At 42.9% G+C, this 27,899-nt stretch overlaps 1 protein-coding gene across 2 annotated transcripts in view; it reads left to right on the plus strand.

Moving 5' to 3' along the window:
- The first annotated feature begins 436 nt into the window (after nt 1-436).
- PMP22 (peripheral myelin protein 22) overlaps nt 437-27,899 on the plus strand; it is a 32,526-nt gene continuing 5,063 nt past the window's right edge. Inside the window, exons 1-4 of one of the 2 annotated variants that reach the window (XM_089663867.1) lie at nt 437-592; nt 3,414-3,513; nt 17,704-17,800; nt 22,262-22,402. In XM_089663867.1, coding sequence (XP_089519993.1) covers nt 3,436-3,513; nt 17,704-17,800; nt 22,262-22,402 — 316 coding nt within the window. In that variant the 5' untranslated portion in view covers nt 437-592; nt 3,414-3,435. Of the gene's footprint in view, nt 593-3,321; nt 3,514-17,703; nt 17,801-22,261; nt 22,403-27,899 lie in introns of those variants that run through there. The other variant, XM_089663868.1, reaches the window with a different exon arrangement.

Genomic DNA, 27,899 nt, shown 5'->3' on the forward strand with positions numbered 1-27,899 from the left:
GGGCATTTACATTTAATTATAGGATAGTGGGCGGAGTCATGCAAATCATTCCTTCTTACCCTTGCTACACACTGCAGATACAGCCTGATCTAGACATCCGTTCCAAACTACACCCATCTCTTGTAGTACTACAACTCCCAGCATGCCCACACAGGCAAATCAGGTACTACCACCTCTGCCACTTGTTGAAATAAAAAGTCCTAGAGTGCCCCTTTAACCCACAGTCAGGTGTCCTCCACCTGCTGTAGAACTACAAGGCTCAGCGGGGGGGGGAGGGGATGCCACCCTAACCAGGCACAGCACAGCCACTGCTGGTGACATCTGCCACATTCCTGGGTGACGTCACACGGAGGGATTAACCCCCTCCCCTCCTCCTCTTATTTCTAGCAGTGGAGAGGGTTGTGAGCGCCCCACCCAGGCAGCAGCAGGCGTCATAGGGCGTCATTCCTGCTGAAAAGGAAAACTTATATGTTCATTGCTGACAGCATCTAACCTCAGATAACTCAGTGTGGGGGCCAAGGCACATCCCTGGATCTACTCCTGCCATCAGGACAGGCAAGGAGGACACTTACCTCTCCTCTTCCAGCACCCAGTAAGTACTCCTTGCATCTATTCCCTGTTCCAGAAGTGGGAGCTGGGAGCCATTCATTGTGCATTGCATGGGCTGCTCTTCATTCTGCATTTCTGCAACTATTCATCCTACATTCTATCATTTTAGAATGGGTTTTTTATTACAATGTTGCAATAATGTTGCTGTGTTTAGGCAGATTTTTACCTGCTTGCTGTTTTTATTTTGGTGATTAATATTTTTTTTTAAATTTCTTTCTTGCTGCTGAATATTCTGGATGGCTGGGTGAGGATACTGGGTGTGACTGTGGTCAGGCTGGACTGCAGATAGCAGAAGAAGCACCCAGCCAATGCTGTGCTTTCCCAAAAATCTGCTCTCTCTATACAGGTCTCCAAATAAATTTGGCAGATTTTAATTATTAAAAAAAAAAATTACACGGCTACATAGAAATACAAACACTCATATTTTACTTATAAATGTATATATATATATATATATATATATATATATATATATATATATATATATACTAATTTATTTGTATAACGATATACCAAACAATATAATAATATATATATATATTATATATATATATATAAAAAAATAAATATATATATATATGTATATATATATATATATATATATATATATATATAATTTTTTTAATTATTTTATTATATTGTATATAATTTTGGTATATAATTTTTTATACATATATACATATATATACACACACATATATAATTTTTTTATTATTATTTTTTTGTTTGGTATATCATGATACAGAATCAATTAGTAGCTTATTCTAGCTGATTCTGTATGATGATGTACCAAACAAAAAAAAATAAAAGAATAACATTATTATATATATATATATATATATATATATATATATATATAAAATATATGTGTGTGTATATGTACATATACACACCCACACATATTTTACTTATAAATGTGTATATATATATTATATATATATATTATATATACACACACATATAATATATATATAGAGAGAGTTTTTTTTTTATTTTTTTAATTGGTATATCATTAGACAGAATCAGTTAGTAGTTTATTTTTCTTGGTATTTTTATACTTGGAAAACTGGGGTTTTTTGGTTGTTTTTTTTTTTTTCCATATAATTACATAGTCAGGTTGAACAAAGTCAATCATTCCAAAAGCAAAATCAGGAACTACTAGTTTTTGTATACTACTAGATAGAAAACCTTTATCTACAGAACTTATACCCACAGTTAATCCAGAAAAATGCAAAAAAACTATTATATGTATATTATACAGAATCAATTAGTAGCTTATTTTTCTTTATAATTTTATACTTGGAAAACTGTATTTTTTGGTAGTTTTTTGTTAACATAATTACATACTCAGGTCGAACACAGTTAATCAAGCCAAAAAAAAAAGGAACTAATAGAAAACGTTTATCTACAGAACCTTATACCCACAGTTGATCCAGAAAAAGGCAAAAAAAAAAAATAAGATATATATTATACAGAATCAATTAGTAACTTCTTTTTTCTTTGTATTTTTATACTTGGAAAACTGTTTCTTTTGTTGTTGTTGTTTTTTTAAGCATATTTACATAGTCAGGTTGAACAAAGTCAATCAAGCCAAAATAAACAAAAGGAACTAATAGATTTAAAAAAAATCTAAATTTCCAAGTATAAAAATAGAATGAAATATAAGTCACTAATTGATTGTCTACAATAATATTCATGATAAAAAATTTTTTTTAATTTTCTAAATATAAAAAATAAGCTACCAATTGATTTTGTATAATAATGTAAGTGATTAAAATTTTTTTTTAATGGTTTGAATGCAGATTATAACTTTAGAGTATTCTGTGTTTTAGAAGATCAACTATCCAGAGTGATAACAAGTATTTCTTTTACGTTGCAATGTTGTGGTGGTTATTTGTAGCTCATGTATAGTTTGTGTAGCAGCAACCGCTGTTTTCTGGCAGGTCCCCCCTCCCCTCCCCTCCCCTGTAGCCATAGAATGAGATGGAATCCTGTGCTAGTAGATTTTGGGGGAGGTGTGAATAGAAGAAAAACACATGTGCAACCCCTTTTTTTTTTTTTTTCTTTTTGGAAAGTAGATGGTTACCCTCGAAAAGAGCATGTTTCCACTCAAATTACCCTTGAAATTTGTGCACAGGACTGTTGCCAGGGATGCAAATCTTTTCAGGAACTCAGCCTGGGTTTAAAAAAAAAAAAAAAAAAAAAATTCAGATTCACATAACCTTATTAATCCCATATGTCAGTCGTGCCAAAAAAAGTTGCAAAAACTTATAAAAAACAGATGTGGAAAAGCTGGAATTCTGGGTGTGTAAGCTGGAGTGAGAATTAAAAAAAAAAAACAAAACACTCAGATTTAACTTATCACTTGCATTGCTTGCCTAAACCAGGGCTTAGGAAAGAGTTAAATTCTAAGGTGGTTAAAACACATGAGAAACGTTTTGATGAATAAACCACTTTTTGTCACCCAATGCTACAAACTTAAAGCAAACATAAAAAAGTTAAACTTCAGCTACTCCCAATTTGCCTGACTGATAGGGAGGGGGCAATGGGGGGGAATTCCTCAGTGAATATAATAAATTGCGCCCCCCTTTAAAAAAAAAAAAAAAAAAAGTTAACTTGTGATCCCCAGGCTCCCCCTACTGGCCAATGGCTGCATAGATGCAAAAACGACACACCCATTCTTCAACCTTGTGTCCTGCCTCTCCCAGCCTGTGACTTCACTCAGATCTCTGCTCATAGAGGGACAAGAAGGAAGCCAAGAGAGGGATTTAAACCAAAGTTTTTCTCTTTTTTTTTCCTCCTAGGAATCCAAATACTTGACTGAAAATGCTTCTCTTATTGCTTGGGATCATAATTCTGCATGTGGCAGTGCTGGTACTGCTTTTTGTGTCTACGATTGTCAGTGTAAGTACACATAACTCTTCCTAAAAATGATAAATTTAAACATATGTGTCCCTGAGCAGGACGGCTGGAGACCTAATGGGACTTACTGCTCATAAATGTACGCTTTCCTTGGACCTCAGGGTTTGTTTTGCATGCATCTATGTCTAGTATACTCCAGTAAGATACATTGACGACGTATTTTTATATTTCTTCATATTTTATTATTTTTTGAATGCATAAAATAGAAGCAGGTTTATCCAGTCTCTCAAATATTGTCGATTTTTTTTTAAAGGAGTTTTTTTTTCTATTCTTTAGAAAGTTGGTGGGGTGTACATATGCTATATAATAACCTAAAGTGAACAACGTATTAATAGGTTATGAGCGAGGCATGCATTTGCAACATGCGATCAGAACAATATTGAAATATATTATTTATAACAAAGTATGGAAAGAAAAATAAGCACTTGTTTTCGGTGCACAAAGAGACAATAATATAGGAGGTTAGGTCGGTTGGTCTGGGCGCAATATGTTTCCCAGATGTGTGGTTAGGAGGGGACTGGTGTGTCTGATCTGCAGTGTGTGAGTTTGGAGGGCTCTGTGAAATATGATACCCAAAATGCACGGCGAGATGCAGCTGGAGGGAACTCTGCTAGCTACAAAAACAATGAACTCTATGAATGAGATGGAGAGGTTCTTTTTTTTTTTTTCTTTTTTCTTTTTTTTTACAATACAACCTCTTCCACTACAAGTACAGTTTTTTTTTAAATAAGTGATAGACATATTTTTTTATTCTGCTTTTCCAGTACTTAAGTACTAAAATGTATCCAGATTTTTTTTTTACCCCCCCCCTCAATAAGACCAAATTGTGTTTTTAGAAGGAGACTTCTGCCTATGAATGAGATGGAGATTTGTTTTTTTTTTTTTAATAATGTAACTGCTTCCCCTACAAGTACAGTTTTAAAACACTTTTTATATTCTGCTTTTCAAGTACTTAAGTTTGAAACATTTAAGTCTAAAATGTATCCAGATTTCGAAGGCAGGTTTTTTTTTTTACCCCCCTTAATAAGACCAAGTTGTGTTTTTAGAGGGAGCCTTCTGCCTATGAATGAGATGGAGAGTTTTTTTTTTTTTTAATGATGCAACTGCCTTCGCTACAAATACAGTTTTAAAACAAGTGCTGATTGCACGTTTTATATTCTGCCTTTCAAGTATTTAAGTTTGGAACCTAAGTCTAAAATGTATCCAGATTTTGAAGCCAAATTTTTTTTTACCTCCCCCCCAATAAGACCAAATTATGTTTTTGGAAGCTGCCTACTGCCCATTTTTTTTAACACTGTAACCCCCTCTGCTACAAGTACAGTTTTAAAATGAGGAAATTATACTTTTTTGTATTCTGCTTCTCACGTTTTTAAGTTTGGAACTCAGATAACTCAGTATAGGGTCAAAGTCACATCCCTGGATCTACTCCTGCTATCAGGAGAAGGTAGGAGGCCACTTACCTCTCCTCTTTCAGCACCCAGTGAGTACTCCTTTAATCAGATCTCTCTCTCTATGCCCCCCATTGTGGAAGCGAGACAATTACATCTAAACTGTATCCAGATTTTTTTCCACCTCCCCCAATAAGAACAAATTGTGATTTTGGAAGGTGCCTACTGCCCATGAATGAGATTTTTTTTTAAATAATGCAACCTCCTCCACTACAAGTACAGTATTAAAATGGGTGATGATGATTTTTTTCATATTCTGCTTTACAACAACTTTATTTTTGGAGCTTAAGTCTTAAATGTATCCAGATTTTAAATCCAGATTTTTTTTAAACAACCCCCCCCCTCAATAATTCCAAATCATGTTTTTCGAGGGGGTCTACTGCCTATTATTATTATTGTTAATATGATACAGGAATTATATAGTGCCAACGCAGCGCTTTACAACATAAGGGCAGATTACAATTACAATACAAATGAATACAGGAGGATTCAGAGGGCCCTGGTCCTCAGAGCTTCCAATCCCAACCAAGGCACCACCTGCCTGGAGCTTGTATGTGCCTGCGTGGGTTTCCTTCCACACTCCAAAGACAGAGCATACAATCTGAGAGGCACAGCGGCTAAATTGTTCACACTTCTGCCTGGCAGTACTCGGGTTGTTGGTTCGAATCCAAACCACGGCACCACCTGCCTGGTTTGCATGTTCTCCCTGTGCCTGCGCAGGTTTCCTCCGGGTACTCCGGTTTCCTCCCACAATCCAAAGACATGCTGGTAGGTTAATTGGATCCTGTCTAATCTGGCCCTAGTATGTGTATGTATGAATGTGATTTAGGGACCTTAAATTGTATGCTCCTCAGGGGCGGGGACTGATGTAACTGTACAATATATATGTAAAGTGCTGCGTAAATTGACGGTGCTATATAAGTACCTGAAATAAATAAAACCTGGAAGCCGATTGGTTTCTGTACACAGCTGCACCAGATTTTGCACTCTCCAGTGTTAGTAAATCAACCCCATTGTGATCATAAACAGATCAATCATCTCATAATAATTACCAAGATGGCTTGGGAAAGAAGCTTGATGATCTGAAACGTGTAGCCACGCCCCCCACTGTTGTAGTACTAGGACTACTACACTCAGTTGGCGCCCCCTGTTGTTTCTTTTATTACCTGCAGATATGACTTCTATCTTGAGCTGCCATTTTTATAGAATTACAAGCTACATCTATGACAGTGGTCTCCAAACTGCGGCCCGAGGGCCGAATGCGGTACTTGTAATAAAAATGATATATATATATATATATATTTTTTTTAATAATGCAACCTCCTCCAGTACAAGTACAGTTGTAAAATAAATGATAACGACACATTTTATATTTTGTGTCTCGTTTTCTTACATTTGAAACTTTAAGTCTAAAATGTATCCAGATTTTGAAACCATTTTTTTTTCTACCCCCCCCCCCCCCCCTCAATAAGAGCAAATTGTGTTTTTGGAAGGTGCCATAAATGTAGCATATTCCTTTGGCCTCATTTAGCACAGTGGCTAAATGGTTAGCACTAGTGCCAACGCAGCGCTTTACAACATAAGGGCAGTCAGTACAATTACAATACAAATGAATACAGGAGGATTCAGAGGGCCCTGGCCCTCAGAGCTTACAATCTGAGAGGGAGGATATATTAATGAGATATATATGGGCAGCACAGCGGCTAAATGGTTAGCACTTCCACCTGACATTACTCAGGTCATTGGTTTGAATCCCAACCACGGCACCACCTGCCTGGAGTTTGCATGTTCTCCCTGTGCCTGAGCAGGTTTCCTCCGGGTACTCCAGTTTCCTCCCACACTCCAAAGACATGCTGGTAGGTAATTGGCTCCTGTCTAAATTGTCCCTAGTATGTGTATGTATGAATGTGAGTTAGGGACCTTAGATTGTACGCCCCTTGAGGGTTAGGGACCTTAGATTGTACACCCCTTGAGGGTTAGGGACCTTAGATTGTACGCCCCTTGAGGGTCAGGGACCTTAGATTGTACGCCCCTTGAGGGTTAGGGACCTTAGATTGTACACCCCTTGAGGGTCAGGGACCTTAGATTGTACGCCCCTTGAGGGTTAGGGACCTTAGATTGTACACCCCTTGAGGGTCAGGGACTGATGTGAATGTACAATATATATGTAAAGTGCTGCGTAAATTGATGGTGCTATATAAGTACCTGAAATAAATAAAATACATTTTTATATTGTGCCATTCAAGGGCTGCAATGCTAAATTTGGCATTAGGAGTCTAAAAAACCCCCCACCAAAATCATAACTAGACTTTCCGTCCCTCGTGACGAGGAAATTTTGGAAAACCGTTTAGGAAAATTCTGCTGATGCCTTTTCCAGGTTGAGAGTTTGTTACGACATGACGTCGTCGCTTTTAGCCCAGACTGAAGCCCAGCCCAGGCCTAGGTCTCTAGCGGTGGCACACTTGGCTCCTGCCTAGAGGCAATAAAAAAAAAATCGCTCTTAGGAAATGTTAGACTTTGCCTTATGTTCTTTATGTATTTATCCTCAAAGCTAGGTGGAAGGATCGGTCATGTCTAATAAATCAGGGCGTGTTTGCTTGCAGTCTCCAGGACGCCATTGGCTCAAACAGCAGCCCTAAGTCCCATCTATAATATTGCAGCTTTAAGGCTCCATGTACGCGGGACACTTCTGAATGATGGAAACTGACTTCTGGAAAACGTAGGTTAAAAAAACGGATGTTTAGCCGCGTTTGCATACCGCGTTTATGCACGTTTGCGTTTAGAAGCATTTTTTAAAGATAACCTCAGGAGACACTAAGGGATCATGTATACAGGGTGTTTAAAAAACTCTTCTGAACGATGGAAACTGACTGCTGGAAAATGTAGGGTAAAAAAACATCAGTTTAGCCGTGTTTATGTGCGTTTGCGTTTAGAAGCATTTTTTAAAGATAACCTCAGGAGACCTTCCAAAATGCCCAGAATGCACTGAAAACAGTAAAAAATTAACTATTTCAGACATTTTGAGAGGAATAGAGAGAGTAGAAGCAGAGAGAGCAGTATGTGTGGAGATGACCGGTCTTTTCTGGTTGTATTCACTATGGATCCCATCATGAGTATAATGCGGCGCGTTCTACCATTTTGTCCTTCACGCGAACTGGAACTGACTGCGCTGGTGTACCGGGTCCATTTCAATACATGGAAAACACTTTGCATGCATTTCTGATGATGAAAAAAGGCTCCGGACAGCATCTGGATATGGAACAGTTAAAAAACGCTTCTAAACGCAAACGCTTATAAACGCGGTTAGTCGCGTTTACAAGCGTTTGGCGTTTGAAACGCTGATAAAATCTCCTGAACGCAAGTTTGGTGCATTAAAAAAAAACGAATGTAAACTCAACTGCCTGTAAACGACTGTAAAGGACGATGTGTACACGGACACATAGGAAAACATTAGGGGGAGTTCAGGGGCTGCTGAAAAAAACGCAGAACAGCTCCTAAACGTGAGTTTATCAGCTGCAGTGTACATGAACCCTAATGCCGGCCGATTTGACCGTTTTTTCGTCCGAAAATCGGACCTAAGAATAATCGGCCGATTTTCGCTCTTTTAGTGGGTCAATGGCACCGGATGATTTTCGTGGTTCCTCCCCATTTCGGTGATCGGGCATGTTGGAAAATTCGGGAAAAACGACCGATTTTCAACTCAATAATGGTCAAATCGTACGATCGTTTTTCCGAATAGAATATGCGCATGAGCCGTGACCTGGAAGAAACAGAAGTTTCGCCTGTTATATGGGGTGAACTTTATAATTTGGTTTGGCCAATTTTCGAAATCATTAATGACGCCATCGGATTACCGAGCGAACAACGTTTTCGGACGAAAAATCATTCGGAATTCGCCCCATGTGTTATTATACAGGATTTATATCGCTCCAACAGTTTGCTCAGCGCTTTACAATATAACGGGAGACAATACAGCGACAATACAGTTCAATACAAGAGGGATAGGAGGGCCCTGATCCTGGGAGCTTACAATCTAGGAGGTATGGCCTGCGTAAGTGATCGAATTTGATTGCCTGCTAAGATTCGTTATGTATCTGTACTCTTACAAGGGCCATGCTTCCCCAGCTATCCCTCCCCACCGTGGAACGTCGAGATGCCGGGGGTAGAAGGGTTACCAGCCATTCAGACAGTGATGATGGAGAATTTCCTCGCTGGACTCTTTGGTATTCCAGGGATTACATCCGCCAATGACATGCGCATCATCCGTAGTATAGTTGGCAGGGAATGTGCGCTCAGTTTATAAACAGCCCCGGGGCCGTACCTGGCTTTCGTGTACTCTGGTTGCCAAGCGGATGGTGTTTATTTTGCTCGAATGGGAAAGGTTTGAGAAAATGAACCTTTTATTGTGCCTCGCATGCAGAGTCATTTCCAGAAAGATTTTCGATCCGGCTGTTTGCGTCTTTTGTATATAAGATGGCCATCTTGATTGCCTGACCCATGCCTGGGCCGATCGGTTTAGCGGGAATAAGGCATCATGTTAGATTGTAAGCTCCCAGGATCAGGGCCCTCCTATCCCTCTTGTATTGAACTGTATTGTTGCTGTATTGTCTCCCGTTATATTGTAAAGCACTGTTGGAGCGATATAAATCCTGTATAATAATAATAATGTGGAATGAGGAAAAGAGTTGCGTTCCGCACAGTGGCGTGCCGGTCCCGATACATTGATGATCTGCAGTCTTTGTAATACTTGTCAGAATACTCACTTGGCCTTCTGTTGGTCTGGGAACACCTTTCTGCGATGCAGGTGATCCCAAACACACCCACTGCTGGCTCCTTGCTGTCCCTTCTCTATAGAAAGCTTGTTGCAAAACCAGAATCAATTAGTTTGTTACATCCACCAATCAGATTCAGACCCACCTTGAGCCTGGGTTCACATACGTGCAGTGCGGTACATCGCATGCGATTCGCACAGGAACCGCATTCCTGTGCGAATCACATGAAATTTGTGTGCGGAGCGATCGGAGACATACATTTAGCATGGCTCTATTTGCACTGCACCCGCACCCCCTTTTTTGGATCCTCACTAGAATCGGATTGCATGGGTATTCACACCTATGCGATCCGATTCTGCACATCGCACCGCGTTTTGCAGACTGATGTCGGGGTGTTTGTTTATTAGTTTGTTACATCCACCAATCAGATTTAGACCCACTTTGAGCCTGGGTTCTTATATATGCGGTGTGGTACATCGCATTTGATTCGCGCAGGAACCGCACTGCATTCCTGTGCAAATCACATGCGATTTGTGTGCGGTGCGATCGGAGCCATACATTTAGCATGGCTCTAGTCGCACCGCACCCCCTTTTTTGGGTCCGCACTAGAATCGGATCGCATGGGTATTCACACCTATGCTGTACATCTCACCGCGTTTTGCGCACCGATGTTGGGGTGTTGTTAACATACACAGAAAAGCAGCCTTTTTGATGCATTTTTGTCATGTTTTTGATGCATTTTTAAGTGTTTTTGATGTGTGTTTGCACTGTTATTGATGCGTTTTGCATTTTAAATCTGCCTAGCAACAAGAAAAATTAAAAAAGGGAAAAAAAGCATTACAAAGCAGAAAAAATGCAACGCAATGCAGAAACGGCTCAAACGCAACCTGCGTAGGTGTGAACCGAGCCTGAAGGAGGATCTGCAGGCTGCATTAAAAAAATAAATAAAAGTCAGCATCAACAAATGCTGCAGCTGCTGACCTTTGATAAAAGGACACTTACCCGTCCAAGGATCTGGCGCCTCCCTCACCTGGGCTGGTTTTTCGGGTCCCCGTCACCGGGCATGCAAGGCTGTCGCAATGCATGGGCACTGCACAGGGGCCCAAGTGCATGGGGGCCCCATGATAATCTTGCAGTACATCATATTTGCCAACTGTCCCGGATCTGCGGGGACAGTCATGATTTTTTACTAAGCTGTCCCGGGATGGCCCGGGGAGTGTCCTAGAACCTGTGCTGGACCCTCCTGATCGCAGTATTGTGCTCTCCTGATCCACCCCGTGCTGTGCCCTCCTGATCACAGTATTGTGCCCTCCTGATCCACCCTGTGCTGTGCCCTCCTGATCGCAGTATTGTGCCCTCCTGATCACAGTATTGTGCCCTCCTGATCGCAGTATTGTGCTCTCCTGATCCACCCCGTGCTGTGCCCTCCTGATCACAGTATTGTGCCCTCCTGATCCACCCTGTGCTGTGCCCTCCTGATCGCAGTATTGTGCCCTCCTGATCACAGTATTGTGCCCTCCTGATCCACCCTGTGCTGTGCCCTCCTGATCCCAGTATTGTGCCCTCCTGATCGCAGTATTGTGCCCTCCTGATCCACCCCGTGCTGTGCCCTCCTGATTGCAGTATTGTGCCCTCCTGATCCACCCCATGCTGTGCCCTTTGTGTTGATTGGTCTTTGATTTCTGGCATGTTTTCTCATTGTTTAAAATCGATTTTATTGAAAGTACTATTTATTATATATTTAATTCTCTCAGCTATTTCTACTTTAATTCTTGGGAGCAGGCACATAAATTGGGGCAGGCTGGTAGGGGCCCCAGTGCATTACTTTGCCCAGGGGCCCATGATGCCATTAAGACGGCCTTGCTGGCATGGTAACTTTTTTTGCGGCTTTGCAGCCGACCTCCCACTGCGCATGCGTAAGCCGCACTGCACTTGTGTGAATGGTCACGCAGCCTTCTGGGACCTGCCACGTGTCCCAGAAGGCTACAAGAAGAGGGGGGGGGACTTCCACGCAGATCGCCTAGGTAGTGAAATTTGGAGAGGTTACCTATCAAAACTGGGTACTTGCCCCCCTCCCCCAGAGAAAAAAAAATCCAAAAATGGTCAAGGAGGGGGGAGGAGGTGGAGAAGAAGAACTTCTGCTTTTGGGTGAAGTTCACTTTAAGTGAAATCAGCTACTTAAAGCCCAAACTTTTTACATTTTGGCGGAGTTAGCACCCCTGTCAGTTTTTTTTTTGGGGGGGAGTTTTCCCTTCACATCCTGTCCCATAGCCGCATCAGGAAGTGAGTGGATCCCTGGTTGTCACCAGAACTAGTGTCCCTATTGGAAGATTTCCCCTCTATTCCTGTTCTGGTGACAACCCAAAATCTGGGATTTTCTGATAACAGTCACCAGAGCAAATAGAGAGGCAAATCTCCCTAATGGGGACACAGATGGCATAAAGACCCGGCAGGGGTTCCGTTCCCTCTCCACTCCGTCCAAAACAAAAAAATAAAGTTTTGCCTTTAGTTATACCTTAAAGGGTACATTTGGCGCAGTGACCCTTATTGTTAAAAAACTCCCTTCCTGGTGTTATCAGCACCCATCTGCGATGCAGTGAGATCCAGTGCTGAGGCCACACGGCCTCTTCGCTAAGCCCATGGAGAAGCTGCAGTTCCAGTTCCAGCTGCAGGTTTGCTGGGTGTCAGACGGAGCTGCTTGGTGTCACTTGTTCCTGGTAATCGCTCCATAACACAACATGCACTTCTTGTGATGAAGCACGGTTGTCTTTAGTCAGGGCTGAATTTACTAAAGGCAAATAGACTGTGCACTTTGGAAGTGCAGTTGCTCCAGAGAGTAAACGAGGTCAAACGTCTCTTTACAAAGAATACCCAATACCATGAAAGGAAAATGAAACTACAAAAAAAAAAAAAAAACAGCATTTTTTTCTTGCACATGATTGGATGATGGAAGTCAGCAGAGCTCCCCCTCATTTACTAAGCCTTGGAGTAACCGCCCTTGCAAAGTGCCCGGTCTATTTGCCTTTAAAAAATGAACCCTTTAGACTTGATAGTTAAGGGTTCACGCACATGAAAAGGCGTTTGGTATGCCTTAACGTGCTTTACCGGCGCGTTTCTGCTCCCGCGGAGCCGCATGTGCCATATACAGCCTGCCATACGAGGGAATGGTACGCTCATGGGCCATACGTGGCCGCGCTCTTGGAAATGCCAATGCTTTCTTGCAACGGCACCTGTGCATCCAAACGCAGGACCTCCGCATTCGCCACCATGGAGCCATTGTTTGTGCCAGGTATCACCTATTTGCTACAAACTCAGTCACTTCCATACTATAGGATCAATAACAGGCTTGTGGAGTATTAAAAGTATCCATTTGTAGCAACTGAGCTCCGCACACTGACAGTCACAGTCCTCGGAGGACGGCCGACCTCGGCTCACTTATTCATCATGGACTGAAAGTCCTCCAGATGGATCTCACTGCAAGTGGAATCAAAGCAGGAACAGCGCAGACTGAGCAAAATCAAAGTTCTACCCCCACATTCAGATTCCATCTCTAAACATTTATAGAGAGAGAAGATATTTATAGATATTAGATTTATAGAAGATATTTATAGATATTAGATTTACATTTATAGAAGATATTTATAGTTATTATATTTATAGAAGATATTTATAAGTATTATATTTACATTTATACAATATATTTATAGATATTATATTTATAGAAAATGTTTATAGATATTATATTTACATTTACAGAAGATATTTACAGATATTATATTTATAGAAGATATTTATAGATATTATATTTACATTTATAGAAGATATTTACAGATATTAGATTTACATTTATAGAAGATATTTATTGGTATTAGATTTATATTTATAAAAGATATTTACAGATATTATTTTTATATTTATAGAAGATATTTATAGGTATTATATTTACATTGATAGAAGATATTTATAGGTATTATATTTACATTTATAGAAGATATTTATTGGTATTAGATTTATATTTATAGAAGATATTTACAGATATTATTTTTATATTTATAGAAGATATTTATAGGTATTAGATTTATATTTATAGAAGATATTTAAATATATTATATTTCTAGAAGATATTTCCAGATATTAGATTTATAGAAGATATTTATAGGTATTATTTTTATAGAAGATATTTATATTATATATTATTATTTCGTTATTATGGAAGTTGTTTTTGATTTAGGTGGCCACCATAGAATTAAATTTCTTCTGTGATAAGGCCACCAGAACCCAAAGTAAAAATAAAAGGTCCCTCCTTCTGACTACTTAGTCCTGGTTTAACCCTGTATCATCCTCATTACCAACACACCAGCTGAAATGGAAAATGTGGCTGGCAGGGTTAACCCAAAAGCAAACATTTATTATACTGAAGCTTACCAAGTCTTAGAAGTGACGGCTGCATTTGTTTTCTTTTTTTTTTTTTAGCCTTTCTTTCTTCTATTTTCACCTGGTGATCCAGCCATTGAGTCTTTTGCTTTTCAAAATGACAAGCTCTCCTGCAGATGTGTCAGTTACAGGGAGGAGACAAACCATTTACCACTGACAGGGGTGCTCACAATGATCAGATTTATTTGGGTAAATCCTTTATCCTAAAAGGAACAAAATGTTGCTGTAACTGCTGATAAAGTGTGAGCTAGAGTTCAACCACAGCACCACCTGCCTGGAGTTTGCTTGTACTCCCTGTGCCTGCGTGGTTTCCTCTGGGTACTCCAGTTTCCTCCCACACTCCACAGCAGGGGCGGACTGACAACTCATGGGGCCCCTGGGCAATAGGGGATCATGGGGCCCCTGTATCCTTGCCCAAACTCGAAAAAGCCTATGAAAAAGGTACCAGGGGTATCTCATGGGGCCCCCTACTAACCCCGGGCCCTCGGGCAGTGCCCGAGTTTCCAATTGGTCAGTCCGCCCCTGCTCCACAGACATGCTGGTATGTAAATTGGCTCCTGTATAAATTGTCCCTAGTATGTGTATGTATGAATGTGAGTTAGGGACCTTAGATTGTACACCCCTTGAGGGTTGGGGACCTTAGATTGTACACCCCTTGAGGGTTGGGGACCTTAGATTGTATGCCCCTTGAGGGTTGGGGACCTTAGATTGTACGCCCCTTGAGGGTTGGGGACCTTAGATTGTACACCCCTTGAGGGTTAGGGACCTTAGATTGTACACCCCTTGAGGGTTGGGGACCTTAGATTGTATGCTCCTCGGGGGCGGGGACTGATGTGAATGTAATATATATATATAAAATGTGTGTATGTGTAAAGCGCTGCAAAAATTGATGGTGCTATATAAGTACCTGTAATAATAATGATTTGCTAGTGTATTTAAATCTGCTAAATCTCCCCTCCCCCAGACTGACAATGCTGCTGTCCAAAGGTGCCCCCTATGCTCCTTCATCCAGAGTGGGGGCACTCTAATACAGGAGGTGTGCTACTGGCCAGATCACCAGGTGAAAGCAGAAGGAAAGAAAAAAAAGAAAACGAATGCAGCCACCGCATCTGATAATTAGTAATCTGCAATATATGACATTTTTGGTTTGGGGTTTAATACCGTAGCAGCGGCAAATTGCTTCTGTAGTAATGAAATCCCTAATTACAAACCAGATGCAATCCCAGGGATTAGCAATTAATCTCTGCTACAAAATCACTCATATGACGCGGCCCCTAGAGAGATTTCCCCTTACTTCCTGTCCTGCTGACAACGTTGAGAGGAACTCTCCAACAGCCTCAGACAGAGATTGAAAAAAACAAAACCCCTTTTTAGTAAAGTAGAGGAAGGCTAGAACCTCCGACAGTTTTCTGTACCCTCGTTGCAGATTCTCACTTCCTGTCTGATAAAACCGTTGTCACCGGGACAGGAAGTAGAATTGGGAGGGAATTCTTTCACATAGAGCCCCAGGGCGGCACTTAGAACTGAAGGGGGGTTCTGAGCCTTCCCTGCTCTATCCAAAACTAAAGAAAAATACGTTTTGTCGATATGCCCTTTAAGGCATTCTGAAAATGGCAAAGGGCAATGGCTTCCTTTCTGCAGCTGAAGCAACCCCATATTGCATGCGATTACCCCGGGTTCACACCTAAGCGTTTTCCGCAGCGTTTTGCAGAAATGCAGTACAGTCCATTAAACATGATTTCCTGTGGGACAGGTTCACATCTCAGCGATTTCACCCGGTGCGTTTTTTTGGAAAGGGTCAGGGACTTTTTTTGAACGCAAAAAGTTGCGTTTTTCAATAGACTTCAATGGAAACTCTGCAGAAAAGCATGGAGTGCGTCTTTGCTGTGTTTTTGATGCGTTTTTGCAGCAGTTTTGATGTGTTTTGCTTTTTAAATCTGCCCAGCAAAAAGAAAAATGTAAAAAATTTAAAAAACCCACAAAATGCGTCAAAAAGGCGGCAAAAATGCAGCCGCAAAATGCAAGCAGAACGCAATGCAGAAACTGCTCAAACGCAACCTGCATAGGTGTGAAGGAGTGGGTTGTTTAGGCAGCCTTGGGGTTCAGAACTGTTTCACATGATTTCCTACGGGACAGGTTCACATCTCCGCGTTTTCACCCGGTGCATTTTTTGGTCGGACTTTTTTGAATGCAAAAAGTTGCATTTTTGGATCAATAGACTTCAATGGAAATGCTGCAGAAAAGCATGTAGTGCATCTTTGCTACAGTTTTGATGCGTTTTGTATTTTAATTCTGCCCAGCAGCAAGAAAAATTTAAAAAATTAAAAAAAAAACACAAAATGCGTCAAAAAGGCGGCAAAAATGCAGCTGCAAAATGCAAGCAGAACGCAATGCAGAAACTGCTCAAACGCAACCTGCATAGGTGTGAAGGGGTGGGTTGTTTAGGCAGCCTTGGGGCTCACAACCGTTTCACATGATTTCCTACAGGACATGTTCACATCTCCGCGTTTTCACCCCGGTGCGTTTTTTGAAAAGGTTCAGGGACTTTTTTGAACGCAAAAAGTTGCATTTTTGGATCAATAGACTTCAATGGAAATGCTGCAGAAAAGCATGTAGTTCGTCTTTGCTGCGGTTATGATGTGTTTTTGCAGCGGTTTTGATGCGTTTTGCTTTTTAAATCTGCCCAGCAACAAGAAAAATTAAAAAATGACAAAAACCCCACAAAACGCATCAAAAAGGCGGCAAAAATGCAGTTGCAAAAACACAATTCAGAAACGGCTCAAACGCAACCTGCATAGGTGTGAAGGGGTGGGTTGTTTAGGCAGCCTTGGGGCTCACACCAAGGTCAGTGGGTACATTTCTAAGGGAGGATATTGAGGCGTTAGAAAATGGGAGTCTCGGACTTCATTGCTGTAGATCACAGAGGAAACAAAAGGAGGGATTGGCAGGACAGAAAAAAAAAAAGAAAGATGTGCCGGGTAACCTGAAGTCATCATAACGGGTAACCTGAAGTCATTATAACGGCCCGCAGGGGCGGACTGACAACTCCTGGGGCCCCCGGGCAATAGGGTTATCATGGGGCCCCTGTGTCCTTGGCCAAACTCAAAAAAGCCTATGAAAAAGGTGCCAGGGGCATCTCATGGCGCCCCCTACTGACCCCGGGCCCTCGGGCAGTGCCCGAGTGCTCGAGTGGTTAGTCCGCTCCAGATAACGGGTAACCTGAAGTCATTATAACGGCTTGGAAAGAGTTTTCCTTGCCTGATGGGCGTTGGACGTGGGTGTAGGCCACGGGTGTGACGACTGCAGATTTATAGCGCCACCTCCTGGCCTTTAGAAAAAATGCCCGTGTGCAAAATCGTTTGGTAAGTAAGGCGTCCTCAAGAGATCTATTTGATGGATTTTTTTTGGCAGTAAAACCAGTTGACATGGTTCGAGTCAATCAAGAAGCGATCAACAACATTAAAGGGCCTTACATCTCCATCTTCATACTAACGCTTTGGATTTTATTCTTTCTCCAGAGCTGGCTGGTCGGCAACAACTATTCGGCGGACTTGTGGCAGAACTGCACCGAGGGCGCCGCCAATACATGGAACTGCCTCAACGCCTCCAGCAGCGGTAAGTCCTCCTGGGTTGAGGTCTGCAAGGTCATATCTAAGGCAGCTTGGAGATTTTTTCTTTCAATGGTTTGGGATCCTTTCCAAATATTACAAAAAATAAACTCTAGAAGCTCATAAAAAGGCCACCTATGTTATAGGGAGAAGAGGAGAGAAAAAACAAAAACAAAGGAGGTGCCAATGTACTCCTGGAAAATGAGACGGAGGAACTAAGCACTGATATTAGTCATGCCTTCATCGTGATCCAGTCTCAGACTCTAGAAGCTGCATCTCTACCATTTATTTGGACATAAAAAGGCTTAAATATGCTATCTTAGCTGAGTTTTCATTTACATCTATACCAGGGGTCTCAAAACTTTTTAAAGAAAGGGCCAGTTTACTGTCCTTCAGAATTTAGGGGGGACCCAGTGTAGACATCAGGAGTAGAAAATGTCCCGGCATCAGTTGGAGTAAACAATGCCCCATCTTTGGTGTCATTGATATGAATAGTGCCCCATCATTGGTATGATTATGAGGAATTCTGTCCCTATTGTTGGTGTCATTGGTAGAAATAGTGCTCTATCATTGTTGCCATTGGTAGGAATAGTGTCCCATCATTGGTATCAGTGGGAGGAATAGTGCCCCATCATTGGTATCAGTGGGAGGAATAGTGCCCCATCATTGTTGCCATTGGTAGGAATAGTGTCCCATCATTGGTATCATTGGGAGAAATTGTGCCCCATCATTGTCATTGGGAGAAATAGTACCCATCATTGGTGTCATTGGGAGGAATTGTGTCCCATTGTTGTTGTCATTGAGAGGAATAGTGCCCCATTATTGGTGTGATTGGTAGGAATCGTGTCCCATCATTGTGGTGTGATTGGGAGGAATTGTGCCCCATTATTTTTGTCATTGGGAGGAATAGTGCCGTATCACTTGTGCCTTTGGAAGGAATTATGCCTCATCATTGGTGTCATTGGAAGGAATAATGCCCCATCACTGGTGTCATTGGGAGGAATTGTGCCCAATCATTAGTGTCATTGGGAGGAACCATGCCCCATCATTGTTTTCATTGGGAGGATTTGTGTCCCATCATTGGCATCATTGGGAGGATTTGTGTCCCATCATTGGTGTCATTGGGAAGAATTGTACCCTATCACTGGTATTATGGACCTCATTGTTGGTATCGTTGGCAGGAATTGTTGGTGTCATTTGGAGGAACTGTGCTCCATCATTGGTGTCATTGGGAGGAACTGCGCCCCATCATTGTTGTCATTGGGAGGAATTGTGTCTCATCACTGGTGTAATTGTAAGGAATTGTGTTCCATCATTGGCGTCATTGGGAAGAATTGTACCCTATCACTGGTGCCATTGGGAGGCATTGTACCCCATCACTGGTATCATGGGCTCCATTGTTGGTGTCAATGGCAGGAAATGTTCCACATTGTTGGTGTCATTGGGAGGAACTGTGCCCCATCATTGGTGTTGGTGAATGAAATAGTGCCCCAAGGTCCAGGTAAAAGCAAGCAAAGGGCCACATCCGGCCTCTGGGCCACAGTTTGGAGAACACTGGACTACAGCAGTGACAGTTGGGGATCTATGTGCTGTGTATAAGAAGTAAACAGAGACAGTCAACTTCTGCTACCTTGGGCTGATTTATCTAGGAAACAGTCAGGGTGGACAATCTATGGCCCTCCAGCTGTTGTGGATCTACAAGTCCCATTATGCCTCTTTCTCTTGGAGTCATGCTTGTGGCTGACAGAATCTTGCAATGCCTCATGGGACTTGTAGTTCTGCAACAGCTGGAGAGCCGGGGTTTGCCCAACCGTTGACCCTTTAAGGCAGGGGTCTCCAAACTATGACCCTACAGGTGATGAGGAACTGCAAGTCCAATGAGGCCTTGCAAGACTCTGATAGCCACAGGCAAGGCTCCAAGAGGCAGAGGCATGATGGGACTTATAGTACTTCAACAGCTGGAGGGCCATAGTTTGGAGACCCCTGCAAGGCAGAAAAAACTGGATTTAAAAGGGAACACATTGACAGCAATAATAGTAGCACATGCGTCACAAAATCTGAACTGAATGTGTTTGGCTGTTGCCCCTCAATGAAGACGAAAGTTGGGCGCCAAAACTGTAATATGTGAATCGCTTTGGAGGTTATTTCTGCCTCGTGCCCTTTTGGGTTCTCAAATAGTTTGGATATAACCCGGATAAAAATAGAGTTATAGTCGGGCTCCTATGGGCCCTTCTTCTCCCGTTTCAGAGGAGCCCCATGGAGCGTAAGGTTGGGGAGAAGCCTTAGCTTTGGGCTCCCTCTTTTGGCCATTGTGTATAACTGCACCTGATGGAGCTACAGGTCCCTAAATACAAGTCTCACTTGGTCCCAGATTGTTTCATTTGGTGGAAAATTACTTCTGAGTCATTTGGTTGCTCTTCAGAAACTCTTCTAGGACTGATCACAGACGTGGAATTCTACAGCTGTGCAGACACTTTGGGGTTTACTCAGGGTGATCCAAAAGTGACTGTTCTGTAACCCCCTAGCAGCCAACCGGATGTCAGCGTATCCGGGACAGATCAGCGAGGCCTGCTTCGCACATTGGCCTTGGCTGTATTAAAAAAATCTCCATGAATGGAGATGAGAAGGTTATGTTATTCATAAAACATGGAATGCTGATATTGTATCAAGATAGCAGATTGTAAGATTGAATTATTGAAGGGTCATTGAGAAAGAATTATTACTTGTACATGGAGAACATACAGAGTGCCGAGAAGACAATCTATTTTTTAGGTTTAAAGGTTTTTTTTCAAGGTTTTGTGCACCTAAGCTGATATTTTAGTTAGAGGCAGAGGCTTGTGGGCTACACCACCCATGGGCCTCTTACATCTCTTGGACAATCTATCCGCCAGATCACACTGCCATAGAGGCCAGCTCTGTTCTCACACATCTTGGATATTTCAGGCTACTTCATATAAATGCATTCCAGCACCACAAGGTAATGAAAGCACAGAAATGTGTGAAAAACAGTGAGGAGTGGTGCCATTCATTACCGCGACTCAACTCCCCGCAATGCACTTGTGAACCAACTGTAGGTTGCAATGTCTTATGTACAAATAAATGTTGCAAGTCTGATTTAAGTGCTTCATGGAGTTCTGGCACCAGAAGGGCAGGAACTGTAAACCTTTACAGTTCCTGCCCTTCTGGTGTTCCCACTTCTCCTGATATATTCCTCATAGCTTAAAATAAAGGGAAGAATTCAAGAAGGAGAGAGCAGGTGTTCAGACCCAGGAGCTCAGCTTACCACCAACTGATGGTTTAGGTTGACTAATTCATAAATATTAAGCGTCTTGTTGATGTCACTGGTCTCTAGTGAATGGATAGGCTGCGTTCTCATGAATATGAAGGGTCTCGGTGATGTCACTGGTCTCTAGTGATTGGATAGGCTGCGTTCTCATGAATATGAAGGGTCTCGGTGATGTCACTGGTCTCTAGTGAATGGATAGGCTGCGTTCTCATGAATATGAAGGGTCTCGGTGATGTCACTGGTCTCTAGTGAATGGATAGGCTGCGTTCTCATGAATATGAAGGGTCTCGGTGATGTCACTGGTCTCTAGTGAATGGACAGGCTGTGTTCTCATGAATATGAAGGGTCTTGGTGATGTCACTAGTCTCTATCGAATGGATAGGCTGTGTTCTCATGAATATGAAGGGTCTCGGTGATGTCACTGGTCTATAGCTGTTGGATAGGCTGCGTTCTCATAGCTATGAAAGGTCTCGGTGATGTCACTGGTCTCTAGTGATCAGATAGGCTGTGTTCTCAAGAATATGAAGGTACTTGGTGATGTCACTGGTCTCTAGTGAATTTTATAGGCTGTGTTCTCATGAATATGAAGGGTCTCGGTGATGTCACTGGTCTCTAGTGATGGATAGGCTGCGTTCTCATGAATATGAAGGTACTTGGTGATGTCACTGGTCTCTAGTGAATTTTATAGGCTGTGTTCTCATGAATATGAAGGGTCTCGGTGATGTCACTGGTCTCTAGTGATGGATAGGCTGTGTTCTCATGAATATGAAGGGTCTCGGTGATGTCACTGGTCTCTAGTGATTGGATAGGCTGCGTTCTCATGAATATGAAGGGTCTCGGTGATGTCACTGGTCTCTAGTGATTGGATAGGCTGCGTTCTCATGAATATGAAGGGTCTCGGTGATGTCACTGGTCTTCAGTTAATGAATGGGCTAAGTTCCCAGATCTTAGATTTAGATTAATGTTCTCTGTCCCAGCCAAGCCCCATCCGAATGTCTTATTGCACTGAATCAATGAACATTCAGAGTGATGCATCCGATGTACACTATGCTCCAGCCTCTCACACCCAGCGGCATCTATAAAACTTTGCACAGGCCAGTTAAGTGCTTCCTCTTCAGAGATTATGAATAATTAACGATGATGGTTCTGATTTTTTTTTTGTAAATTTTATTTCATTGACAGAATGGCTCCAGTCCGTCCAGGCTATGATGATATTGTCGATCATCTTCAGCGTCCTGTCCTTGTTTCTCTTCTTCTGCCAGCTGTTCACGCTTACAAAGGGTGGACGCTTCTACCTAACTGGAATCTTCCAGCTTCTTGCAGGTAAGGTGCCCAAAACACACAACATGATATTTTTATGTAGAACCCCAACTCCGTCTTAGTTTTGGAGTTTTGAATGGAGAAGGGTTAGACCCTCTTCCAGGTCCTTGTTGCTCTCTGTATTCCTGTAGTAGAGGTTCCGCTCACTTCTGACCCCGGTGATTGCACAGGAAGCAAGGGTGGACCTCCAATGTGGGGACATTTACTGCAGGAAAAACCTGGCAGAGGTTCTAGCTCCACCCCCACTTTGTCTGAAACTTTTTAAAAAATGATCAAAGTTCCCCAAAAAATGGCTTATAACCTGGGCGCACAGCTGATGTGTGTTCATTGAGAGAGGCCGAAAAGAGCAAATGTACTGTAATTAGTAAATCAAAATTGCATAGTAATTTGTCCAGGGAAAGCGCATGTACATTCATTAAAAAAATGTTATTAGGTTATTTCCTGTGTAGGACGAATGTTTTAATTGATTTAAAATAGAAAATACCACATTTGGCCACTAAATGGCTCTACGTCTCATAGAAAATGTCTATCATACTTAGCAGCATCTGGAGCTGAAAGCAATATTTTATATTTTATTTCAGCGGAAAAAAAACATTCGATCAGCACAGGCTATAGCCTAATAACATTCGGGTTTTTTTTTTTTCCTGATTCACACAGAATGAATGTACATTCACATTTACTGGGCAAATTTCTATGCAGATTTTTTTTTTCCTACAAACACATCCCCATATGTGTTCTATCGGCACCAGGTCTAAACGAGAACATTTTCTGAACCACAGCATGGGGCCTCCCCAGCGCCTGGCCAAAATGAAGCAGCTGAGCTAAAATTTGCAGAGTCTGCCCCGGTAGGGTGGAGATTAGTGCTCATTCAGTGTCCCATTCAGAGCGGCCCGGCGGGCTGAGCCGAGGATTACCAGTTCTGTGTGCTGCGGCATAGCTGGCCGCTGACTCATACTGAGTTATTAATTGGACAACTGTTCCCCCGGAACGACCGCTCCTGGATTGTCATTTGTATTCTGACAGCTCCAACCACGGTGCAATGTTACATGGCCTCTCCATTGTAAAAACCTCACAGGGAAGACGTTGGTTATATTTATTTAGTACGTGTTCAATCGGTATTTTCATTGTATCCTTTTTTGTTACTGCAACTGTTCTCCGGGAACGACCTTTAAAGCTGAAATCCAGGCAAACAGCTACACACACCATTGACTTGTATATGTAGTAGCTGATTAACATGCTAACAGATTTATATCTCTGTTTATCAAGTTATTAGATGTACATAGCCTGCTGGGGAGGTGACCTGGCTTTTCTCTACTGCATTTGGGTAATAAAGATAGGTCACCTCTCCACCCCCCATCCAACCTATAATAGGATAGTAAAGGAGCGGCAGCGGCACATTAATCAGCTCAACCCTCTCCTGTCAGCATATTCAGGGTCAGCACATGAGCAAGCAGCACACCCGCTCCCAATTAAAGAAGACTCCTTTCCTCTTTTATGAATGTGTTATGTTACCCAGGGGACAAAGTATATTCAGTACTTCATCCTGTCTTCCTACGTGGTGCGGAAAGCTAGCGCGATCAGACACAAGACCCCTGATCAGAAGTGATCAGACACGAGACTCCACTCCTCCCAAGGCCACCCGACAACACAGCTAGCAAAGAGATGCCTGTGCTGATAGTTGGTGCTTCTCCTTGGCTTCCATGGCCACCAGACAAGGCAGCTAGCAAAGAGATGGCTGTGTTGATAGTTGGTGCTTCTCCTTGACTTCCATGGCCACCCGACAACACAGCTAGCAAAGAGATGGCTGTGTTGATAGTTGGTGCTTCTCCTTGACTTCCATGGCCATCTGACAATGCAGCTAGCAAGGAGATGGCTGTGTTGATAGCAGGTGCTTCTCCCTGGCTTCCATGGCCGCCTGACAACACAGCTAGCAGAGAGATGCCTGTGTTAATAGTTGATCTGTCTCCTTGGCTTGCATGGCCACCAGACAACACTTCTACCAAGGAGATGGCTGTGTTAATAGTTGGTGCTACTGCTCAGCTTCCATGGCCACCCAACAATGCAGCTAGCAAGGAGATGGCTGTGTTAATAGTTGGTGCTACTGCTTGGCTTCTGTGGCCACTCAACAACTCAGCTAGCAAGGAGATGCCTGTGCCGATAGTTGGTGCTTCTCCTTGGCTTCCATGGCCACCAGACAAGGAAGCTAGCAAAGAGATGGCTGTGTTGATAGTTGGTGCTTCTCCTTGGCTTCCATGGCCACCAGACAAGGCAGCTAGCAAAGAGATGGTTGTGTTTATAGTTGGTGGTTCTCCTTGGCTTCCATGGCCACCAGACAATGCAGCTAGCAAAGAGATGCCTGTGTTGATAGTTGGTGCTTCTCCTTGGCTTCCATGGCCACCAGACAACGCAGCTAACAAAGAGATGGCTGTGTTGATAGTTGGTGCTTCTCCTTGGCTTCCATGGCCAATAGACAACACTTCTACCAAGGAGATGGCTGTGTTAATAGTTGGTGCTACTGCTCAGTTTCCACGGCCACCCAACAACGCAGCTAGCAAGAAGATGGCTGTGTTGATAGTTGGCGCTTCTCCCTGGCTTCCATGGCCACCTGACAAAGCAGCTAGCAAAATATGCCTGTGCGGATAGCTGGTGCTTCTCCTTGGCTTCCATGGCCACCCAACAATGCAGCTATCAAGGAGATGGCTGTGTTGATATCTCTGGTACCAAGTACATGTACTCTCCAGACAAGCAACGGCAAGAGGAATGCAGAGTGGGGGAGGGGGGTTATCCTCCCATCCTCATCGCACTGCCTTCCTCTTGCCTATGGATATCTGATGCAAATGTTTAGAGATAAGTGGCAGCTATCAATGCAGCATTCTCTATGCTTGCTGCGTTGTCGGATGGAGCAGGGGGGGAGGGGGGCTGTCCGCTCATGTTACTGATTACAGCAAACAGATACTGATTACACTAGTTGTGTTTATAAATGCATATATTTTGATCCTGTTGCAAAGTTCCTGACCTGGAGATCCCGCCAATATTGGCAGTTCCTGTTTAAGGCCCATAACGCTGCTAGGCAGGCCAACGACCAACTGAAAAAGTGCACACAGCAGGCTGGCAATGTCGCTGCTAATTATGAGGCAGTGATGTCAGTGGTTTTGTGAATCTGTTGCAAAATTTCTTACCTGGAGATCCTACCAGTAACCTCATTTTATGTTTCAGGTTGGCAACACTGAGCCTGTATTTACCAGCCGTGTTGTCGGCCTGCCATAGGCACTTCATTGGTTGGCCTTTTGGGGTGCTTATTAGTGTTGTCAGTCTGAAAAAGGAAACACAGTTACTGGCTGGATCCCCAAGTAAGAAACTTTGCAGCAGGTTTACGAAACATAGACTGACAACGCTAAGTCACTGCCTCGAAATAAGCGGCAGTGTTGTCGGCCTGCCATGTGCTCCTATCTCCAGGAGTGGTAGGAGTTTGGAAGTCCATGGTGGAAGGTCTCTCCAGAGGCAGTAGGAGTGTGGAAAGTCCATGGTTGAGGTCTCTCCAGAAAGGAATAAGAGTGTGGAAAATCCATGGTGGAGGTCTCTCCAGATGTAGTAGGAGTGTGGAAAGTCCATAGTGGAGGTCTCTCCAGAAGGAGTAAGAGTGTGGAAACTCCATGGTGGGGGTCTCTGCAGAGAGAGTAAGAGTGTGGAAAGTCAATAATGGAGGTCTCTCCAGAAGGAGTGAGAGTGTAGAAAGTCCATGGTGGAGGTCACTCCAGATGTAGTAAGAGTGTGGAAAGTCCATAGTGGCAGCGTTGTCGGCCTGCCATGTGCTCCTATCTCCAGGAGTGGTAGGGGTTTGGAAGTCCATGATGGGTATCTCTCCAGAGGAAGTAGGAGTGTGGAAAGTCCATGGTGGAGGTCTCTCCAAAAGGAGTAAGTGTAGAAAGTCCATGGTGGAGGTCTCTCCAGATGTATTAGGAGTGTGGAAAGTCCATAGTGGAGGTCTCTCCAGAAGGAATAAGAATGTGGAAAGTCCATGGTGGGGTCTCTCCAGACAGAGTTGGAGTGTGGAAAGTCAATAGTGGAGGTCTCTCCAGAAGGAGTAAGAGTGTGGAAACTCCATGGTGGGGGTCTCTGCAGAGAGAGTAAGAGTGTGGAAAGTCAATAATGGAGGTCTCTCCAGAAGGAGTGAGAGTGTAGAAAGTCCATGGTGGAGGTCACTCCAGATGTAGTAAGAGTGTGGAAAGTCCATAGTGGCAGCGTTGTCGGCCTGCCATGTGCTCCTATCTCCAGGAGTGGTAGGGGTTTGGAAGTCCATGGTGGGTATCTCTCCAGAGGGAGTAGGAGTGTGGAAAGTCCATGGTGGAGGTCTCTCCAAAAGGAGTAAGTGAAGAAAGTCCATGGTGGAGGTCTCTCCAGATGTATTAGGAGTGTGGAAAGTCCATAGTGGAGGTCTCTCCAGAAGGAATAAGAATGTGGAAAGTCCATGGTGGGGTCTCTCCAGACAGAGTTGGAGTGTGGAAAGTCAATAGTGGAGGTCTCTCCAGAAGGAGTAAGAGTGTGGAAAGTCCATAGTGGAGGTCTCTCCAGAAGAAGTAAGAGTGTGGAAAGTCCATGGTGGAGGTCTCTCCAGATGTAGAAGTGTGGAAAGTCCATGGTGGAGGTCTCTCCAGATGTAGAAGTGTGGAAAGTCCATAGTGAAGGTCTCTCTAGGAGTAGGAAAGTGGAAAGTCCACGGTGGTTGGCCACTGAGCCGCCTGTCAACGTTGTCGGTTTGCAACAGGAAGTGCTATTAATAGCTGCATCTCCACATCAGAAACTTTGCAACAGGTTCACAATGCTTGATTTGCTGAAGAAACCTCTGATGCCGAACATAGTGAAAGATAGATTTAGGTTCTTTGTATATTTTAAATCTTACCTGACAAGCTGAGACTGGTGGGACCAAACAAGAACCCATTGTGAAGCCAGACTCAGAGTGTTCAGGCTCCTGGATAGAAGACACGCTGATTGAAATGCCACACTTAGAATTGTTGGTCGTGTCTCCACAGCTGCAGTCTTGGCACGGCCTTCAGATATTGTTGTTTCTGACAAAAAGGCGCTCACATGGTCTTCCTTGTCTTTAAATGTCGTTGCACTGCGAGTAGGAGGTTTGGCCCGGTGGAGACAATTGGCACGTTTGGAGAATGCCCACCGCTGCATTTTCTCGAACAAAGTGAACAGTGTAAGCGGAGATCACTGTAGGTGTCTGGTGGACCGTTCTGTACACAATTATAGAGGAATGACTACAGGGGCAAAATCCATTCAATGGGACAATGGTGGTCATGGAAACACAGTGTGAGTGAGATGAGAAACTTAAAGGTCTTCCAAAATTCAAATCCTACACAGTTCAGAATTCGGAAATGTATAGACTGGACCTTCTCAGGATTTTCAACCCAGAGGAAACCTGGGGGTCTTTGGAAGAAAATCAGCTTACATTGATGGTCGGTGGGAAATATTCTCCTTACATTCGTGATCAGTG

This window comes from Staurois parvus, unplaced genomic scaffold, assembly GCF_062004578.1.
Source record: "Staurois parvus isolate SC_StPar_1 unplaced genomic scaffold, SC_StPar_1.0 ptg001792l, whole genome shotgun sequence".
NCBI classification, from domain to species: domain Eukaryota; kingdom Metazoa; phylum Chordata; class Amphibia; order Anura; family Ranidae; genus Staurois; species Staurois parvus.